We start from the raw sequence: 22304 nt of genomic DNA on the forward strand, positions 1-22304 counted from the left end.
AGTGTCCCCTCGTCATCCAGGAGCCGTCGTACGACACGGCGATGTTGCCCGGGTTCGCAAGGTCGAGCTCAGCGTACAGTTGCCGAACTGATCGTGCGCAATCTGCAGTCACCTTCTGCGATGCGCGAACAGCTGCGAGCGTCAGTTTAGTCTTCACGTAGCTCTGCCACGTTTTGTTGTGCAGGCCGCGCGAAGAAATGTTCATCGACGAAAACATGTCGTTGAATGCCGTTTGCTGCTTTCCAGTCGACTGCATAGCGCGCGCGCCCAAAACATTGATGACAAACGGCTTTGCCTTCCTCTCGCCGTCAACGTGCGGCGAGCTCCACGCCGTCGACATGCCACCGCAGTTCGCACACTTGAGCACTAGCTTTACGGCAAGGCCGTACTCCCTGTCCTCCTTGCCGATTTCCACATCACCGGAGCACAACTTGCATTTCACTGTGCAGATCAGTTCGTTCAGCTGGGTCAAACTGACGATCACGAACCTTGTTTCGTCCAGCGGCGTGGCTGCGGCGTTGTCAGGGTCGTCCAACAGGCTGCACTTCCGTTGTGTAGCTCCAGTTGAAGAAAGCTCGTGCAGCTTGTTTTCCGCATTTCGACGCACCTCTGCCACTTGTAACGGGTGCAGCATTGCTGTATCGAGACAGTGCGGCTGCTGTCGGATGCGGCCGCTGCCGGAAGCGTTATCATGAGCGGTCGGCGGAGGCGCTAGGCCTACGTTGTCAAGCGCGTCGTCGCCAGCCACGGAAGGTCGGTCGTTATCTCCTTCATCGGTCCTCGCTGGTGCGGAACGGCCTCTGAGATTCTCGAGGTTGGATTTCTGTCTATTTTTGCCGTACTGGTTCTTCGTGCGGGATTTTCTTCCGGCCTTCCACATTGTAAACGTCGTATAGTCAGAGCCCGAGCAAAATGGCGCCTGACTGCGCCGACAACGGCATGGAGCAGACGACAGACGCCGCCTTCGGCCAATCGCATCGCGCTGTCTAGTCACGTGCGCTCGCCGGCGAATAGGAACGCGCATTTTCGCTTTTTTTTGCCCGTGTTTCCCACTCTACGACTGAGCAGGCAGGAACCGCAGTGGCAGGAAATGGAAGACCGAAGTTCGCTCTTTCAAACGAGACCGAGATCGCTGCGATACCACCCGTTGCGCAGCAGTGAGGAATTGTAGAAAAAGTTATTTTGGCGTCGGAATCTCGAAGAAACAGCCTTGCAGGGCTTTTATAAGTAGCTGTTACTGCTCAAGTACCGACTTTTCGGAGGAAAAACTTAGCAAACTGGGAAAAAAAGACCTGTACATTTCAAAAATGATGCTTATGAAAAGTGCATTTTTTGGCACTTTTTCGGTCCCCAAGACCCGTGTGCCCCCTTAACTCTTTCGGGACCGCCGGAAAAAGTGATGAAAAAGGGAGGTCTCGGTGAAAATTTTTTATTACATGAAGCAAAGATACCATCCTGCTTTAGCATATACCAAAATGCAGCTAATTATATGTTCTTTGACATACAATACCGTGTTTTACTTCAACACTGACGATAGCACCATGAAAAAATCAGAAAGTAAGAACTTCGCAAAAAAACTACTGAAAAAGATAGAAAAAAGCGTAAATCTAAGAATAATTAAAAAGAATAAAATTATTTCAGGATATACAAAATCTAATACAATGCTTTGTTTATTCATCACGAAAGTTTGATGCGGCTAGGTGTAACTGGTTTTTTGTTTTGTGAGTGATTTCTTTGGCACTAGGGCCATGGCTACGTCGTCGCCCAGGTACACGCCGGGCTCTCGGCTCGGCGAAAACTTGATCCGTTTCTGCGCTGGTGGCAGGAGATCACCACAATAGGTAGTTAACACCCTAGCGAACAGATATAAACTAGCCAGAACATATTTCGAGCGCACATACCTATTCCAGAGCCAATTGAAACCGAAACCAACACCCACCTTTGAGCGCGATTCATGTTCCAGGCTGATCGACACCCGAATCCTCACTTGAGCTGAAATGCGATCTCTAAAGTCGCATTTCGACTCTTCACTGCCACTCTCATCGTAAAAATCCATAGTAGAAGGCGAAGATATGCGAGACGAGACGACGCGGATCTCTTATCGCGCTCGCGCGTGAGTATGTTTACATTGCGAACCACCGCCCGTCAGAATAAAATATCTGATGCGTTGCCGCCTGGCGATAAAAAAAGAAACTTCACAAAAGAGAAAACTCTAGTTTTCAAACTATCTCCTAGATGTCGTTAGGTGTTCCATCGAGCGAAAATTTTTATTCTGCACGCTCGCGAAACCATCGATCATATGTGACCGATGGCCTATAGGAGCGGTCCCGAAAGAGTTAAGCGAGGCAGGCTGCTTGGTAATGTCTACAAACTGCAGTCGGTGTCTTTTATGAAAGATGTGATGAATAAAAGCTGCAAATTTATCTTGCATTTGTGGTGCTTATGTTCTCAGAAAAATGTTTAAGCGCGGTCTGCTAATCGTGTCTTTCACATTTTATGATTTTAGGCACTGCAAGTCGCAGGGCTGCAAAAATGTAGGGGTGGCTATACATACCTATTTTTTCTGCTTTTAGAATTTCTGGGACTTTTTGAGCATAAATGTATTGTTAACACTGCAATTCACTGATGAAGGCCAGCTTGATTTTACAGTTCAATGCTACCCCCTGAAAACCTACACGACGTTTACATTACACTGCCAGGAATACCTGAGCCAAATATTACAGGTGCAAATGAAGCAGTAAGCTCGCAAATTGCTGTGAAAGACATGGAAAAACCAACTGCGCTCTCTTCGATTCTCCTTATTATGCCCCACTGTAATTACGTCCTCATAGCAGCGGCTATCCTGTTGGCTGTAGCTGGTCAGCTTCCCGGTTTATTTCTCGCATTTCCTCTGACGAACCGCTGTCATCAGCGCTGTGCACCAACCTCTTTCTTGCCTGAACCTGTGCAAGCAGTTTGGCGTTTCTACTGCGTTTTGAGTGCACACGGAGTTTGAGTGACAAACGCAATACTTTCCTTTCATCCAGACCACTTGACAACAAATGTTTATGCTTCATAAACACCTTACTAGCCTCAGCGCGCGTTTGCGAGCAGGCAACAATGCCTGCTTTTTGTTGCGCTACATCAGAAATAGACCCCTACACATTGCGGAGAAAAAGAGAAAACTCCCCGGAATGTGATATATCAAAGGCTGCCACAGAGAACGCCATGATCACCACCCGTCTCTCTGGGAGAGAGCGCGTAGCTTTCGTCGCATGGTCCGCAGTCCAGTTCAGAGGGAACAATTATGCACGATTTTTCATCTCGTGTAGCTTCAGTGATAGTGAACGGATTTTTATATTTCTTGCGGGAAGAGATTGCTGGGACAATAGATGTTACTTCAAAATGCATTCCAAATATATTTGGTGGCAAGTGCTGAACGGCGCCCCTTTAACAATGCAATGTAGTAACCAAGAAGCCAGGGCATTGTGCACAATACCATGCTCATAATGAATCCATTTATAGGATTACTATTTGAGAAACATTGAGAACAGTTTATATTCCCTCTAAATAAATGATTTCACTCCACTTTTCCTGATCTAACCGAGCACTTTTTGGGTATTTGCCTTCTTTTGTTCTTCTGGTCTGCAGGTGACTACTATTAGCTTAGCAGTGAAGCAGGCTATTACCTGCAGAACATGTGCCAGCAGTCTCTCAGCAGCACCCCTTTGCCAGGCTCCACATCTAAAAAGCAAATGGAACACTTGAATGCCTCCATGCTTGGAACTACATCTTGCTCTTTGAGCTCTACCAGCCGCGAGTAATCCCGCGGCGAAGAGACAGCCATTCGTGGCGGAGGAATATTGTCTTTCTCTTCAGGAATGCCTCCATTCTCCAACAAAAGAAAGAAGGAATGAAGGCAAACATGTTATAACAGCTGTTTTTTTTTTTTTTTACTTCAAGGGGCCATGCCGACGAAATACAAATTTGTTTTATTCCAAAGATCTAGTGTTTTGTAGTGCCCTCAGCGCTTGTCCGGCAGCAAATTATGCTTTATTCACTGAGAAATCAAACATTTTAAAAGGCGTGCAGGTGCGTCATTGTGCACTGCTTCAACTGCCGACAGTGGGGACGCATGGAGATCAAAGTGGGATATGGGCCCCAGCTCACGCGCGAGACCGGATACTTGGGCAGCAGAGGACGGCCACAGTTTCATGGGGAACCTGTGCGGCTGCGGGCACCTCAAGAGGAGGAGGCGGGGAAAATAACAATGTGGAGAATACCAGCGCCACCAGAGTGCAAAGAGCCACCCATTTAAGCGGAGGTCACAATAACCGGCAATGGGGAAAGATGGAGTGGGATACGGCAGTCATTTTTTCGGTCACGGACCAAGTGGAGTTATCATTATCTCCAGACAGCACAGGCCGACGACTTGTGGAAGCAATTTTAAGAGTGTGGTGGTGATGCAAGGGAAAAAAATTAAAATCTTTGAAGGCCACTGTGTGCGTGTGTGTGTGGGGGGGGGGGGGGGGGGGGGGGATGCGTGGACTAACCATAAGGTAGACAGACACTGAAGTATTAAAATTCGAGATAGTACCATCAAACTAGACCCCATACCAATGTGAGGTCATCACAGCAGCTTAGTACCAGGAAGCAGCCACAAAAGGTATCCCGTGCTCTTGCATGTTAACAGCTTCAAACTCTAAGCTCTAACTACGCAAATAAATAAAGGCTTAAAAACTGGATGGACTTCCAAAGAAAGCTCCCTCCCTTTAGCCCTCAGTTGATAGCTCAGCATTCCTGGCTGACGAGAGAAGGAGAGTTGATGCTTACCTGTGCTCGCTCTCCATCTGAAACCATTGCATTTTGAGCTGCAGCCCAGTTGTCCCTGCACCAACGGAGGGGAGGACTCGGCTCCTGGCTTGGCTCCACACCTGCTGTCCTGCACAGGCACAGCACCAACGCTGACATTTCCCATGGCTTTGAGGAGCACGCTCAAAATAAAAACACTCTTTGGACTCCCCGGAAAACGACACGTTGTAAATTGTGCAGTCTACCAACACGCAGCCACTCATGAGCTGTGGTGACGGAATAGTAAAAAATTCTGAGAAAAGGTTTCAGCTTCCCACTTGGGCAGGAAATCTCCTTGATACAATTGCGAATATTACAAATTTCAGAATGTTAAGATTGCAAATTCTCTGGCCAAGTCTATTACGTCCTATGGGCTAAATTTCAGCAGTTACAAACACATTCTAGAACTGCAACTGATGAAACAAACTGGTGAGTGCTTCTAAAGCTATAATATGGTCTCGAAAAAACAACTCCGACTCGTGGTAAAATTCATGTACAATGTAGATTATTTATAATGTACCCGCTTATATCAAGGCAGCACAGAATGTCTAGAAAACGTCGTATTCATGGATTAAACGTCAGAAAGGAATTTTAGACAGGAGAAGACGGCTTCTAGACGTCAATAGGATAAGATCCCTCCAAAAATTACGCCTTTAAAACGTATTTTTTTACAACTGCTTTTAGCAGTTGTCCGTCTGGCTTTCTTGTAGCCGTCCATAAAAATCCCATGCCAATACTTTTGCCACGGGTATAGTGCCTTAATGCGCCATTTTTCGTAGCTTCATGTGACTGAGAAGGTGGTGGGAGATAATTCACATAAAAGCCTTGCTCTCCGCCTCTGCCTCCTCCGCCGTGTTGGCAGCGTCCGCATGCGTATGGAGGCTATGGTCTGGGTGCGCGCTGGTTAGAGAGTAATCAGTTTTGGCGCCAAAGGCCACTTGCATAGAGTTGGCGGCAGTGCTGTTCTGCGACGCCGACGCTGTGGTGGAGCCTCTTTGTGCATCGCTGTCATAGTACACGCAGAGAACAGGGAGGATTTTTGTAAGTATTTGCAGTTTGTGCCGGGTCCGTACTTCAGAATCTGTTCCGCCCGATGTGACCGCCGTGCTATGAACCGTAAACGTTCCTGATATATTTGTGATAGCGACTGCGAAGGAGAGCTTTATTTTATTTCCATCCACAAGCGCCGTTGCATTGTTTTGACGTGTGCAGTTTCGCACTGTTGTGAAGTATTAAAGTGTTGTATACGTAATGCCGTGGCTAGTTACAAGCAGCAAGCGTTTGGGTAAGCAACTGCATGCACCCCGAATATACTGTTCGCATTGTAACATTTGTTAAGTGTTTTGGTTTACTCGAGCGACAACTTGTGCTCTATCTTGGAATCATTGGTCGGCAGCACTAAGCTGCGCTCCCACAATGTTTGCGAAAGCCTGCGTCAAAATTATGCGATATCCTTCATAAGCCTGCATTCACCCTTAGTATCCCAGCTGGAGGGTCGACTCGTACGGAAGCAAGCGGGTTCGTTTCACTCTTTATGAGAGAATTATGTCGTACCACGTGATGCAGTGCCTGCATGGCAAGGCGTCGTGGGCATCGTGGGTGTACACACGCGGCCTTTAGCGCGCCGAACCCTGATAGTAGACGTCCTTAAGCTCTTTTGTGCTACCTGGGTAGTGCTGGAGGGAATATAACGTGAAGTTTTTGTGACTACCGGTTTGCCTCCCATAGAACTCAATGCATATACCGCTTAAAACGCAGTTGCCGAAAGCACAATACCGTTTATAGTGCGGTTGTTTGGAGGGTCCGCTGATCGACCAGCGCAGCTGGGGCATCGTTTTAGGGTCACAAGAAAGAAAAAGAAAAAGACAGAATCCGGCACACCCATGAAAGTGGTTTAGCCTGGCCATTCATGGACAGCAGGTGGCTCTTTCCCCTTGCTCTTTTTGTCGTGATTGCGCCACCACGCCGGGTAGGGCATCAACACCTTCCATGCAAACAATGATGCTGGCCCACCCGCCATGCTTTCCTTTTTCCATTTTTGTGTTTGCTTCGTTCGTGCTTTGTGGGCTTTATTCTGAAGTGTAGCTGTGGTGGCTAGTGATAGTGTTTCGAAATAAAGGCTTACTTGATGACTGTAGCTAGCGCACAGTGGCCGAATTTGCCTTTCGCCGTGAAGCTGGCAGTCATAAATCAAGTCGAACACAGGGAGAAGTCGGACATCCCTATGGCGCACAAGATTCCCAAGATTGGCAGGGAGCTTAGATTAAGCTTTTCAAAATAGGTTCTGAGCAGATGTTCATGAAGGAACCGCCTGAAATTTCTTCAAACCTGCCCCTTGTGCGTGCCAGTGATGACTTTGAAAATCCTGAGGAGTGCAACGAAGCCACCAACGGTGTTGCTGAAGTGTGGAGCGAGCTGTTCCAAGTGCTGTTGCCGTATCGACAGCCGGTGAGTTTGTGTGTGTAGATGATGGTGTCGTGACCATGGTAGAGTTTGTAAGGCTACATTGTTGACATCGTACCGTGCGCAAGCAACGACGATCCCTTGCTCACAACCTTCGAGGTCACTGGTAACTTCTTTGCGAGTGTGAAAGGTTGCGGCTGCAGCTGCTACGACTCTAAAGACAGTGTGGAGAAGTGCATACTGTCTCAGGGAGCGAGGTTGTTCAAGCAGGACTAGGCAGTTCCAGGACTAGGCAGTTCAGGACTAGGCAGTTCCATCAATAAAGTGTTTTTATAAATAGTACGTGCTTTTATTAAGTCCATTTCCTTGGCATGCTTATATCGAAATTATAGCCTATGTCGAACTGATGGGTGTTTTTTTGCAAGTTCAGTATAACCGCATTTGACTGTACATGACAGCTGGCGGCAGAACTCCAAGAATACTGGCACACTTGGCTACATGATACGCCTGGCTGTCAGCCGCCATGCTAGGAAATCACACAAGTTCCTGCTTCTTTTATAGTTGTAGCATCTCCCTTGCTGGAAATGCCTTGAACGACTTTGTGGAGGGTCCCTCGTAACGATGTGTGACACCACCTTTTCATAAAGTCAAAATGAAAAGAAAACACAAGAGACAAATGACAGTTTCACTTCTTTGTTTCTAAGCAAAGCGCTGTTTACCCTCAAGCTAAAGCTGAAACAGCGGTTGCGGGTTCGATTCCCGGCCGCGGCGGCCGCTTTTCTGATGGAGGCGAAAAGCAAAAATGCCCGTGTGTACGAGATTTCGGCGCACGTTAAAGATCCCCAGGTGGTCAAAATTAATCTGGAGCCCTCCACTACGGCGCGCCTCATCGCCTGCGTTGCGTGGGCGCGTTAAACCCCACAATCAATCAATCAATAAAGCTGAAACAGCGTTTAATAGTGCGACCTTTCACTCAAAAAAAAAAAAGAAAAAAGAAAGGTCATTCAGCCTTGAGTGCCCCTTTAATGCATAACTTCCACTAAGCTTACTGCAATGTGGAATGGGATGTGCAATCGAGTGTGCGTAGTAGTCGTAGCAGTCTGTGTTGTTGGATAAGGCTGACTTAACCTTGCATAATTGCCGGTAATTCCTCATCCCCAGTATTGTATCAGAAATGTCAAGGCCATAGCACAAGATGCCCACTTGGAATCTGCTCTTGAACTTCAGTTTTCCATGCTTTTAAACAAGTTTGCAGCAGTGATGGTGACAGCAATAGTGCTGCCCTCACCATCAGTTCTAGAGGCCTGAACAATCTAATCAGAGCCATTAAATAGCTCATGTCTTTGAATACGTCAAAGTGTAACAGCACACAGCAGTGTTCAAGTGTTCAATACCTGAAAACACTACATGTGGCCGTTAGCGCCTACTGCAGAAATCTGCACCTAATAGGGGTATTGTTCGATCAGTGGCCCAAATTTCGACCCTGCACTATGTTGAGATCTAAACAGAGAAATTTCAGCAAAACTGATTGGCCTAAATGTTTTGGTTTCATGATTGCTGCATCACCATCAGTGACGGCACGGGTTCGGCTGCCATTACGGGCCGTCTGGCAGCACATGATCTATATCCGTGATAAGCACGCACTTCCGGGATATCCCTTATGGTCCTCCGCAGTGAGGCAGAAAAATGAAGGGACAGCAAAAGCAGCACTCCTTCAAAGGGAAAGTGCTCTCAGCCGCAGACGACACCGGCAACTGTGCTGCAAGGGGGCAGAGCTAACTGGATGCAACTGTTCTCGGTGGCCGGACACAAGAGCCCCCTGGTTCCTAATGAAGTGGCAGCCACCCCTTCTCGCACCTTCGTCAACCTGCGGGCATGCATGGGGGGCATCCCTCCGTGTGGGTGGTGCTAAAGTGACTCCTCCTGGCTGGACCTGAACTCACCAGCCTAACCTGCAGTGCAGAGGAACTTTACTGTGCACATCAGAGGAGGAGGAACAGTGCACCGCTGGAGAAGTTCGGTATTATTCAGGCCTAACTAGGCCCACAATCAAATCAAGCACTTGGAATACCCCTGCACTGTTCTTTCTCTACTTTTTTATCCTGCATCGTCCTCCTGCCCAGTTTTCCAAGGTCAGACCAACAAGGGAGACCTTTAAATTTCACTCCACAATAGAGTCGCAGGACAGCAGGCCTCTCCTGGAGCAAGGCAAAGGCAGCTGGTGCCCATCTCATCCCGGCCGCTTCAGTGGCAGGGTGGGTGTGCTTGCCACCAGCAACTGCTCCTCGTGTCTGTGGCAAGTGGCATGAAGCGGGGGGCATGCGACCTTTGCCCCTGCAGATAAGTGTGCATTCGCGCTGCTGCAGAGCAGGGGAGCTGCGGAGGCAGTTTGAAAGGAAAACACCCAACAAAGAAGCCCAAGCATGGAAAGGCGGCGAGCGACTTGTTTACGAGCACAGTGGCAGAGCTTGTCGCAAGGGCCGTCCGGGGCCGCCGTGAAGGCTGGGGCGAAAAGCGATTGGAAACTGACTGGTGGACGCATCAACTTGAAGCACGTGACTGAGGCACAAAACTGCAGTACAGTGGAACAAATACTGAGGAACGAAAATACATTTTTACCTGAAATGACATTCAAGGGCATTGTAAAACATACCAAACACGAGCTTTGCCTGAAAATCGGTTTGCTTTGATCAAAACTGTACAATTTATTAACTGCTTGATAACAGTGGCACTTTGAAGCGAATCTCGCACCCTTTAGGAACAAACTGTGTGACCTCAACGAGGCATCCATTTCTCCCAAGTGATGTGCAGCGGTAACACTGTAGTGAGTGGAGATAGCTTGGGTGTCTAAGCTGCACGATTTGCAACCTATAGTCGCCCATTGCAATATGAACCCTCTTTCGAATGAGCAAGGATTTCATTTACAGTCCACAATGCACCCATTTTGCTGTCCCAGGTTCCGCACGCACAACACACCTGCATGCCCACCCAGACGAATAAACGTGATTTACAAGAAAAAAAAATTTACCCCCTTTCCTAAAGAATCTTGAAATAAACGCTAAAGTGCCTCCAACCTTCACTGCAAATGCATCCTACCGATTGTCAAACCTTCAAATACTTAAATCACAGACAAACAACAAACCCATGCGAAGATTTTTTGCACACTAGGTAAACACATCTACAAATGGTCTAAATGGAAAACAAGTAGTTTAGGAGATAAAGGTATACTATTGTGCTCCTTTTTCATGATCGATGCGTGTACTGTCATATCCAGAACTGCTACTTTCTCGCGATTTTCAAGTAGCCATTTTGACAAAATGGAAGCCTGGTTTCACGCATGCGCCGTGTGTCCAGAGATGATTTCAGAGCTTTTCGGTTGACCAACCAGTCAAGGGGAAATGCATAAGTTTTTTTGACACAATGCCATTGGTCCCACTAACAAAGCTTTTGCTTAAAAAAAACCTTAACTTCATGCCAGAATGCCCTGTTCCTTTAATTAAGATATGACATTTAATTTTTGTTACTCTTCCCTCAAAGCATAGATGGCAGCAAAGAAGCTGCCAACTGGCCAGGCAGTACAAATTCTTTCCTAGCTTGGGCAAAGCATGGTGCGAGTGTTACCCTGTTGCTTCTGCTGTTGATCACATTGATGGCTGTTTACATGCCCGTTTCTCAAAATAGAAAGCTTAAGACATTGCTGTAGCGTTTACCTTGACGTAATAGTGGCCTTCTTTTTTCTTTCGTTAAAGGAGCCATGAAGAGAAAATGCAAGTTGGTTTTATTCGAACGATTTCGTGTTTTATAGTGCCCCCAGCGCTTGTCCGGATACAAACGGTGCTTTATTCACTGAGAAATTAAACAATTTAGGTTAAAATTTTGATTTTCCCGCTCAATCGTGCGTTTTCGTGGTCCCAAATGACATCACAGGAACCGACCGCTCTGCAGCCTAGAGTACCTTCATTCACGCATCCGCCGTACAGGGTAGAGACACGTATACGCTGGCGCCGCCATTTTCGGTTGCTCGCTCGCCGCTGAAGCAAGTCATTGTGTCAAAACCGTGCTAAAATTATCGCCGCAACGCGGTTTACTGAAGAAGTTTGAATCCTATTGTCTGTTTCGCGTTGCTAGGTCTCGTTGCTAGGGAAACGAAAAGAATAACGCGTTGAGCCCGTTGGCCCAATTGCGGCGGCACGGGACCGTTCAAAGGTTGTCTCCACCCTGTACAGCAGTGTTGGTTTGTTCCCGCGTTTCTTTACGTTCCGTAACCTAGATGGCGCCACCATACCGTGGCAAGCGTTTGATTTGTTTTTGCCCGCATTTAAACCTGGCTTGTTTTTGTTCTGGGAGAAAATATTCGTTCCCTGAAACAGTGCTCGCTCGACAAATGGGGTCACGTAAGACACCGTTGCTTGCGTCAATAGGCCAGTGTCGTCTGAGACAACCCCAAGCCCCGTAGTGCTGTGCAGCTAAACCAAGCATGCTGTGCGCAGTACGAACAGCAGAACGCATCAGTACTTCTATGTTTACATGTGCTTTCGTAACTTCCACTGTTTGTCCCATCATTCTTATTGCTTTTGTAAAGAATGTGCCCTAAATTTAAGCGCAAATCACTCGTTCGTCTAGTTTGTAAGCTCTACCTAATTTGCGTCTGCTTCTGCCAGCCTCCGCCAATCGCAGAGCTCAGCTCATGTGACATCATAGGTTCTGTTGCGGGAAATGAGCTGGTGGGTCGCATGACCATTCCCATTTTTCCTAATTATGTAGCTTATTTGAGCGAAGTTTACGTTAAAAGTGGTGTCAGTATGATTCTAACAAGACAATCTTTTGAATGAACCAAACTTGTTTTCTCTTCATGGCTCCTTTAACCAAAGAAGCTGCACCTCCCAAGTGCCTTTACTAAAAGTAAATCATGTAGCACAAAAGAGGAATGGGCAAGTGAAGAGCATTTGTTATGCGTGTCCATCCCTTTGCTGTTTCATATTTCACAACTGTCATGGTACTTGGCACTAGCATGCCCAAGCTCTGCACAGTACTCCATGTGATTTTAAAAACTAACACAGTAAAGATAGCTGCGCCTTTCCACACTATTAACTCCCCAGTTTCTCCCCCCCGACTCCTACAGCTCTTCTTGGCTTGATGCATACACCAACACAGCGAAGTTATGCGCCTTCAAATATTTCTATTTCAAATTCAAATAGACTATTGGCTGCATGAATAATTAAATTTGTTATCCCCAACCGAGCATTTTGGGGGATCCCACTGCCGTGACCAAAGGAAGCCGGCGCTTCGGTGGTGATTGTTCAGGCTTGGCTTTCAAAATGTGCCCTGCTTTCAAGACATCGTAAAAGACACATTTCACATTTTTGGGCAGGATTTCCAACAGCACTTGTCGCGTATACTACCCTGGTAGCGTTTGCTGTAATAAAAGGAGTTACAGTTTCTCTTGACTTTCGCGAAGCTGCAATGTGTAAATGAAAAACACTTCAAACAATCCGGCATGACCCGAGAAACATTTCAAGATGACCAAACAAACTACTTTGGCTTTTCCTTCCTCTAGGCTAGTTGTCCCACTGGAGTCGTCATCGTCATGCCGGAACCAAGATGGCGATGTGCCAGATGACGCACTGACTTTGACACTGGCAACAGGTGCCGCCAGGGCACGTGCACTCGAGCTCTCATTGTGTTTCCCCCCTCCCTCCCCCCCAAATGCTGACCTAATAACGGGTGCAGGAATTGATGCAACCTCATTCTTTCCCCCCCCCCCCCCCGAAAAGAAGCACAAGCAGCACACACCTGCCGTAAAGCCCCCGTGCTGAACTTGTGGATGGCCGCGTGCTTTGCAGCAGAGCCCAGCTGGCTCCTCCTGGGGCCCAAGGTCTTGTGCTTTGGGACATGCTTTCACAGCACCTGCAGCAGTGCAGTAGGAGAGGATGCCTCGAAGAACAAAAGAGCCCAGACGCAGGGGACCTTGCATGCCCGCGAGAGATATAGGCGTTCAGCAGCCCACAACTTGGGGAAGGGCAAAGGAAGCGTTACCAGGAAGCACCTGCTTCAAGAGTGGGAGGGAGGGTGGGTGCAGGTGTTCAATACTCACAGTCTGACAGCAAAGTCAGCAAAGCACAAGAGCCCAGACCAAGAACCCCGCAACTCGTACTGACGGAGGTGCACGCCCCAGGTTAAAAAATGAACACCCAGTTCATGTGTCTGCACAGTGGTTCCTAAACAAGGGTCCACAGATCCAATCACATCGTCAAAACACCACATTGCGAGGCATTTTCCTTTTTTTCTCAAAGCAACAGCAGTAAATGCCCCATTAAGCGAAAATGCAGCGTTCAGCGTCGGCGTGACCAGAAGTTGTTCTAAAAAATGACCACCAGCGCAAACAGGATAAGCATAAATGAAAGAAAACTGGGTGAATTTCAGATTCCAACCCGGTCCCTACAGACTGCGATTCCAAAACCCTACCCTTGCACCATAACTGATCCTTAGTACTAGCTAACAAAAGGTGAACCTAGTGAATGCATTGTCACATTCAACGTACAAACGCATGTTAAACCTCACACAAAAATTCCATCAGCCTAATGGTCTACAGGAACCTGTAATTTCAGACCCTACTGGTCTGCTGGCCCCGAAATTATTGGTTGGACATGCTGTTCGAACACATCAATCACAGCCGAGGAAACAAGTTCTGAGCAGCAAATTGTTCTCACGCCACCAAACTTCCCATGTGATTCCACACAGCCTTCAGCCTTTTCGTCTTCTGGATAACCTTCCCCCATAGAGATGTGGAAACAAGGCTGCATAAACCTGACCTTCGCTCATATTCAGGGTCAAAAGAGCCATCGCTCCAGTCCGCAGTCGAGAGCCTTGCGCGGTCAGCCATCCGAAAGTAATCGCGTCCACAGAGGGAGCCCTTTCAGCAGGCCACACAACGCACAGAAATGGCGCTCTGGGAAGTCAAGATGGCAGATAGAGATGGAAAGGGGGATGCGCCATGGATACAACCTCGTTTGCCGCTGACAGGGGCAAGCGAGGGCACGGCGAGCGAGCGAAAGTTGCGATCGGGTCATGTTTCGCTCTACTGGAGAGGCAACAGCGTGCGCACCAAACTTGGCATGCCATAGCACATGCGTGAAGAGAATAATAAAAAAACTACAATCCTGTGGCAGATGGCAGAACAACCCTTGCACCAGTAATCGCACGCGCGCCGCATGGTCACTCAGCCCAAGAGAGTAGCACGTACACCTTAGCGCGGGGCAAAAACACGAGCTTCTAGAAAGATCTTACACATGGCGGGAAGAGTCCAGGCACGCCAGCTTTGCTCTTCGCACGAATTTTTGAACGCACAATGGAGAATGTAGCGGTACGTCAGTGACACTGAGGGAGGGGAACGCAAAAACGTAACGTACCATCAGTGACACTGAAAGCGTTAACACAAAAATTGGCTGACAATTACCGTGCTCCCTAATGCGAACTTTGAGCACAGCACAAGCTGCAGCCTTCTTGGTAACAGCGTATAGCTTCTGCGTCTCAGGAAGTGATTGTGCCACCACCAAACGCAACGTGGCAGGCGCTACTCTGGCATTATCTTGCAACGCATTGCCACCGCCGGACATGTTATTGTACTACAGGGCAAAACATTAAATTAAATATAAAATTAAAATCAAAATCAATGAATTAAATCAAAAATAAAATTAAAGTTGAAACAAAACCTTCCGCTTGTGGTGAGTCGTCATACTTTATAACATTGGCTACCTCAGGTTTGCCTCGTTAAAAAAGCCCGTGCTCTGCAGAACTTCTTGCACACATTTATTTTATGTTTGCATGTCTCTCTCTCAGCGTTTGTTTCAGAAAAACGCTTCAACCATCCCGATCAATCCCTGTTCATCATGCATTCACAATGCGTGATTCCACATGAAGCACAGGAAAGTGGTTGGGCATCCATTCCTTTCTCACGCTCCTCTCCCTTGCAGTGTTAATAAGAAATTGCTCAGCTGCGACTATACACTCGACACTCTATCTACCAACATGGGCTAACTTCAGGGTCCCTTTTGCCATTTTATACTGGCGCAGGGTTGAATTTTCCGTGCTTTTGATGATCTCATTTCGTTAATGCATGGGAACATTAGGGCAGCAATCCGCCAGAGTAATGTATTTACTCTTCACCCCCACTTAATTCCACTGAAGTACACACCACATTTGACACACATGGAACCAATTGGGCTGTACAGCTGCCGACAACTGTTTTTCCTTAAATTTTACTTGTGCCACAAAGTTTTGAGGCTGCACATCTAGTGTTATAAGTATGTATTTGTATTTATACTGCTAACATTTTTTGAGCTTGCAAGCGCTGCGTGCCATTTTTAATAATCTGAAGGATGTCAAATAACTATCTCATAGAAGCAAATGAGTTGAGCAAAACGACGTGGACGAAGTAGCAGCTGTCAGAATGCATGCATAGTACGAAGCATGCACTTCAATTAAAGTTGAGCAAAACCTTGCTGCATTTTTCAGAGAAGACCACCTTCATAGAAGACCACGGCGCACCCCAGAAGTTGGCGCTTGTTTGGCAGCGTGCTTGTCACACTGCTGTTCCTCAGTCGATCAGGGGTCCCAGTAGGTCGATGCTGCAAAGCGGTAGGACACAGAGTCAGTTGGCGCCATCTTCAGGAGGCTGCCCCAGGTCCCCTGCTCCAGCCACACACCGTTTCCAGTGTAGACCTGAAAAATTCAGTTTCACATGAACATTCATACCCGAATCCATAGTCGATATGAACGGTCGTATCAAAGAGGAAACATTGAACCGTGCAATCTAAACAACCACCCCAGGGTGTGCATGCGTCAACACAAAGTACTTGCAGGCCCCCCTGTTAATGGCGAATGGCCCCAAAACTGGAGTGTCTGACAGTCCAGAAACCTCGAACAAAGCGTCACCCACATTTCTTTTCCACTAGAGAATGGAGTGCCACCACCTAGCGACCAAGCTAAGCCCTCACAAATTTGATGCAGCAAACAGTTCAGTCTCACGCCATGAGTGGTTCCGCTTGACAAACCTTGATGTGGCCAGAAGCGTACAGCAGCCACACTTTCCCCTTCGGTTTCCCAACAAGGCAGAATGAAGAACGAGTTCATGGCTTTTACTGCCCTGGTCCACTAGACGAACAAAAGTGCAGGGCTGGTTCTGCGCAGTGGTTAGGGTTACCACCTCCAACCGAGGAGAAAAAAAAAAAAAAAAAAAAAGGAGAGAAGAGAGAAAGAGAACCGGCCCTTTTGGGGTGGGAGAGGCATGGAATATAGAATGTTGAATTTGCGTTGAAAAAAAAGACGCCATGTTTTTTGACATGCAATGCCATTTACTGAAGCGTTTTCCTAGAGAGAATTCAACATAATGCTTGGACTGAAAGTACTGAGGCTGTGGTCATTGCTCTGAATATGCTGCACTGCAAAGTAACCGCATGTACTTGGTTCTTCTGTGCATCTTTTCTTTGCATCTGAACCGTGGCGGCTTATTTCCTAGTGTTGTTGCCACCCTTGGTCATCCTCCATCTGAGGGAGCGCTCGGCCACGCATTTTCTCCGCTCGCGTATCTTTGCGCAGCTTGTCGACACATATTTGTCGTTATAGTTGCACAACTGATGCCTATAAAATGCCAAAAAAGAAATATTCACGGTCCAATGGCTAAAAAACCGGCCTACGATGGCCAGTTTTAAGTACGGGCCGGTCAAAAACCAGGCAGGTGGCAACCCTAGCAGTGGCCCAGCTGTGCTGCCTTATCGTGAACTGGTTCGGGGAGGATGGACCAAATTGAGGAGACCTTATCGCTGATTGTTTTCGGAAAAAAATGAGAACAAAGACCTCACACAAAACGTCGGGATACCTCACTAGCACCTTAATAAAATGTATGGCACCTTCATAAGGTATACGCACTGCTTTATCGCAGATTATTTAAAAATTGGCTGACAATTACAATGCTCCTTAATGCGAAACTTCAGCACAACGTTAACTGCAGTCTTCTTGGCGATGGCGCATATGTGCTGTGTCTCGGGAAATGACTGCATCGTCAAGCAAACGCACAACGGCTTGCGCTATACCCTGTGGTTCTCTTGTAGTGTGCCACCAGCAGGGAGCACGTCTCCTGCTGCCTCCCCCTCACACTTTCACTGCCCTTTCCTCCTCCGCCTCCCTGCTGGCTTTATCATCAGTGTGCCCTTTGTTAGCTCGGTTACAGCAAGGCCAGCAATGATGCAACCACAGGAGCGGGCGCTTAGCTCTTTCGTTACCACGGGAAATTCACTGATTTTTAACGGTCTAAGAAATCTTTTTTTTTGTGCTAAACATATTGGTTAGGCACATATTGCAGTGACATAAAATGCAGATGATTCAACACCCTTTGCGACAATGCCAGTTTTATTTATGTTTTCCCAAATAATGGTTGAGAAAATTATTATCAAATTCAAAATTTTTTCCCAGACGTCGAAGAAAATAAAAAAAAGTTGTGCACAACAACACACCAGGAGTAGAAAAAATTTAGAGTATGCATTTTGTATGTAAACATTTCAAAAACCCATCTTAGAAAAAACTTGAGTTGTGCGGAACAATTTGAAAGATATAAAAAAAATGCTTGCACGCGTGGTGCCTGTGCCTAATGGTGAAGCCCAACCTCCATCTCAAAATGCACAATTTTCGATGGTTCTCTGGATGATATCTGGTAGTTTCACATTATTAAAGGCAGCAATTAGTGACCACCCACGCGATGTAAAAACACCTTGTCAATGACTATGGCCAGCACAAGATTCAGGGCAAGCAAGCAATCCTTTTAGCACATCCTTTTACAGACATTGCAAGAAGCTGACGGTGCACGTCGGCTTTTTGCACAACACGCCAGCCATGCAGAAAAGCCAGACACACAAACAGCAGCATAATATTAACTGACAGTGCCCTGTCAGCAGAACAATTGCATGTTCAGCAAGCCATCGCAGTTTGGTTGTTCGTGCTGAATTTCCGGTCTCACTGGCCTACTGGAGTGCTAGCCGATTTTCTTAAATTTCCAGCAGAAGCTCTGGTGGTCCGGTAGAAATATTTTGATGGGATTTGTGACCGGGAGGCGTATATTGAGGACTAAAAGAGTCATTTGGGTGCGCCAATTACAAAATTAGCAAAGCATGTTTACGCCAGCAGCAGATAAGTAGGGCTTACTAGGGTTAAGAACAAAAACACAAGACACAAGAAGACAAAAGAAGAAAGGTTCATGACGATGACAATACTAGGACACAATCATGCCGACTGGAGGCCTACAAGAATAATTTCAGCTTGCTGATTACGAGACAGCGAAGGACATGTATGCTAACAGCATGCATGTTGTGCTAACAATGACCACTGGCCAAGGTTCTCAGTCACAGTGCCCCACAGGAGGAAACGGTGCAACTTAAAAAGGATGATGATGATGATCGTAATGAGCAGGCAATCATATCACTGCCTCTACCGTGATGGACTCTGAAGCGTCCACCTCAGAGGCAGCTGTGAGACGCTGCCCATGGGAGTACACTTCAGAAGGACGTGCAAGGGAACACAAAATGCCCCAAAGCAAAGCAAAGAGGCCGGCTGCAGGTAAAGCCACCACCAGTTGACACCACTGCAACTGGTGTGATGCGAAGGTTAGGTCCCAAACACATTTCCCTTTGCAGACAAAGGCATTGTCGCAATAGAAGATAGCATAGCAAGGACAGACCTTCCAAAGGCACAGAGAATTGTACAGCTTATATACAATTGAATGCTTTCTCATTCTCTCTTTCGCAAACATAAAAGCTCTTTCACTAGGCACACGGAAGCAAACTATCCCCATTTTGACAACCAATGCATTCCTTACCTTAGAAATTATTACTACCGTGGGTATTGTGTCAGCAGCTGGTAATGCAGACAACTGAACAGGGTTCGTACGGGCGTCAAAAGCAAAAATTCAAGGGTTTTCAAGGACTTTCAAGGACCAGAAAACACATTTTCAAGGCCCTCCATCTAATGTTTTATCTGGGATTATTTATAACTTTTTTTCAACACAATGCAAAATTTTCTTATTGCCCAACACCTAAGCACATTAGTGAACATCTAGATAGGCGCTAACGGGTTCGTGAATGCTCCCCCAGCTTTATTTTTTATTTCACAGTTGGTATTTAGAGGTCTTCCTTTTTTCTTCCTTTTCTTCCTTCGGTCTTCCTTTTTTTTCTCAGCAGAGGAGATTGACTGGGCTGGGGAAGCAAGGAGTGGTCCGCACTAACTCGCCGCGGAAAAAAAGAGGAACCGCCGGCCATTGATGGTTGAAGACTGGTACGATGCAGGCCCGAAAGGGAACAGACGATCGTTGTATGTTAAGCAGAACAATGTGCAAGCAGCGGTGGCTGACCACGGCCGCTCCATCTCCTAGAAAGGGGGAGATCAAGCGGCCGTGGGCACGCATTCAAGACTAGTGCAAGGTAACTGAAGAATGTGATGGGGCTACGTAATGGGTGAAACATGCAGTTTAGTTGGATGAATGTTGTGCGCGGGCAGAGGGCCTTTGCGAATGAGACACACAGCAAGGTATGCCCCTCTTCCTCGTGTCATCCCTTCATTCTTCCTTTTCCATGTTTCTGTCGAGCCCAGGAGGGTTTTGTTGAAGTGGGCTCAGGTTGCGCGCACTGAGTGTCCCCTTCCGACGGCGATGTTGCGACAATCAATTTCACCCCTGCGATTAGGCAGCTTTCTTTGGCGGTATTCTCCCCTAACCTAGGAAACTGGAGAACAGCGGGTCGACAAAAAAGGCGCGCTGCGGCTCCCCGAGCCAGTCCCAGACTTTATTCTAAATGTGAAGGCACGACGGTGACCGGCCCTGCCACAGGCAGACGGCGTCGCGACAGTAACAACGATCAGATGGCCATATTATACCTTGATCACAACTAAAGCCCCTCCATTGCGTCCACAGCCGCTTCTTCCCTGGACGGCGCGCAGCTTCCCAGAGCAGTGTATATTCAGGGGCCTGAAAACCCAACAGCAATATGCCACAAGAATAGAAGCGTCCCTGGTTTTGAGAAGCTCATGTTCCAAGTGCCAACACCCAAAAGAGGCATCGAATTGTAAGTCATTTTCTTCCAGTGATTAATCTTTGCATGATCACTGATGTCTTTTGGCGATGGAGGTTGGATTGTACGTTAAGTTGTGCAGTGCAGAACAGTTATGCATTCTTTGATATTTAAATAATCATTTCCTTATATTTACACGATGCCACAGTACTTTGTGTCTGCGAGCTGAAAATGTGTATCTCGTTTTATTTCGAATGCAGTATTTCCGTTTGAATTGGTCGTTGAAAGCGCCCACGGTGAAGCGGATAGGTGATTTTTAATGAGGGAAAACGTAAATTCAACTCCTGTAAACGCCTAAATATTTTATTATGCACGAAGTTGGAGAGGGTTACTCAGAGTGTATCGGGACAGCGTTAGTATCAGTACATGAAGGGTGAAAAATATATTTGTTCTGGCTGCAGTTTTAATAGTTTGCTTTTACTGGGACAAAACTCCATGTGAGGTAGCCGCTGTCGCATTGTGTGCGCGTTATCGGGACTTTTGTTACCGCGTTTCATATCTACGCGTGCATCCACTGCTACACACAATTTTAAATCCATAGCAGCGCGCACAGCGCAAGTGAAGGACCTTCGTACTGGTGGCGAAGAAACGAACGTGCCTTTCTGGTAAAATTTTCTTTCCTTTAACTCTTCCTGGCCTTCTTTGAAGTTCTGTGGACGCAGGAGTATCGTTTTTTCAAGGCTCAATCGGTCATGCAAGACAACAGAATTTCCTAATTAAAAAAACGGGCTACAGACCGCAGGCCCTCTCAAGAGCACCAGCACACGTCCGCCCTCCTCCTCCCCTCTCCCCTCTCTCCCCCCCATACGGGTGCGCACTGTTGTCTTTCTTCCTGAATCCACAACTGCTACTTATACATTCTAAAATGTTGCATGAAGGACATTTTGAGCAATCGTCAGCATTTCTTAAGTAACCGAAATGACCGAGGAATTATCACGGTAAACAACTTTGCAATTTTTAGCCAATCTATCCTGTTGTAGCCTGAAACCATGCTTCAGTTTCATTGATTTGATTGTAGTATTTAACGCGCCGACGCAACGCAGGCGATGAGGCGCGCCGTAGTGAAGGGCTCCGGATTAATTTTGACCACCTGGGGATCTTTAACGTGCACCGAAATCTCGTACACACGGGCGTTTTTGCTTTTCGCCTCCATCAGAAAAGCGGCCGCCGCGGCCGGGAATCGAACCCGCGACCTCGTGCTCAGCAGCGCAACGCCTTAGCCATGCTTCAGTTTCAACATCACGGTCACTGTCAACCAAGGAAATAGTTTAACTGTGTCATTTCTGTACGCTTCATGCTGAAGCATGGTAATCTTTGGTCTTTCTGTATGCGGGGACATGCCAATACGCATGTTTTCTTGGAGCACTCCGGGAAACAAAATGGTGACTTGTTTCGAGCATCGCACCACACCCTACCGAAAAATTCCGAGCAAGCACCCCCACCCGTGCAAGCACCCCCCCACCACTTCAGTGCTAATTTCAAATTTCCGCGCCATTCCGGGAAAGCGCCCCCCCCCCCCCCCCCCCTCCCTCCACGCAGTTATCACGCACCTCGTGCAGGCAACACTGGCTTGCTGGAGCCAGTCTAAGAATCCAATCCAATCTGCTTCAACCGAACGCTACACACCATTTGTTTCTTTGTTTTGGCGGTGGTAGGTCACGCATTCCTACACAGTTGCAAAGAAAATCAAGGTGACCCGATGGCACCGAGAGCACGGGAAAAACGTGCACCAGACCTCTCGACAGTTCAAGCTCGACCGAAAGCGCATACGTGAATAGGTGAAGAATTTCGATAATCTCCTGCAGCAAAACTTCGGAAAAGCAAAACTTCGACGGAAGCTAAGCAACGGCTCCCCAGTGTTCAGCGAGTACGTGGACGATACGCTGTTCGAGTTCTTAAGGCGCGAAAGAAGCGCGGGACGCGCCGTTAGGAACCGGCTGCTGTCTGAACAGGCTGTGA

At 47.3% G+C, this 22304-nt stretch overlaps 1 protein-coding gene across 5 annotated transcripts in view; it reads right to left on the reverse strand.

Moving 5' to 3' along the window:
• LOC144177774 (ranBP-type and C3HC4-type zinc finger-containing protein 1-like) overlaps positions 1 to 22304 on the reverse strand; it is a 52856-nt gene that overhangs the window by 11837 nt on the left and 18715 nt on the right. For 3 of the 5 annotated variants that reach the window (XR_013323857.1, XM_077705368.1, XM_077705347.1), the window contains 3 exons: positions 15758 to 15954; positions 13027 to 13140; positions 4813 to 4921 (listed from right to left, as the gene is read on the reverse strand). Coding sequence is in view for 4 of the 5 variants with exons in the window: in XM_077705368.1 (XP_077561494.1) it covers positions 4813 to 4921; positions 13027 to 13127 (210 nt within the window). In the remaining variant the exon portion in view is untranslated. Of the gene's footprint in view, positions 1 to 4812; positions 4922 to 13026; positions 13141 to 15730; positions 15955 to 22304 lie in introns of all 5 variants that reach the window. The other 2 variants (XM_077705354.1, XM_077705359.1) reach the window with 2 other exon arrangements.

Source organism: Haemaphysalis longicornis, unplaced genomic scaffold (genome assembly GCF_048455015.1).
Source record: "Haemaphysalis longicornis isolate Haplotype H1 unplaced genomic scaffold, Haemaphysalis longicornis Haplotype H1 scaffold_1, whole genome shotgun sequence".
NCBI lineage: Eukaryota > Metazoa > Arthropoda > Arachnida > Ixodida > Ixodidae > Haemaphysalis > Haemaphysalis longicornis.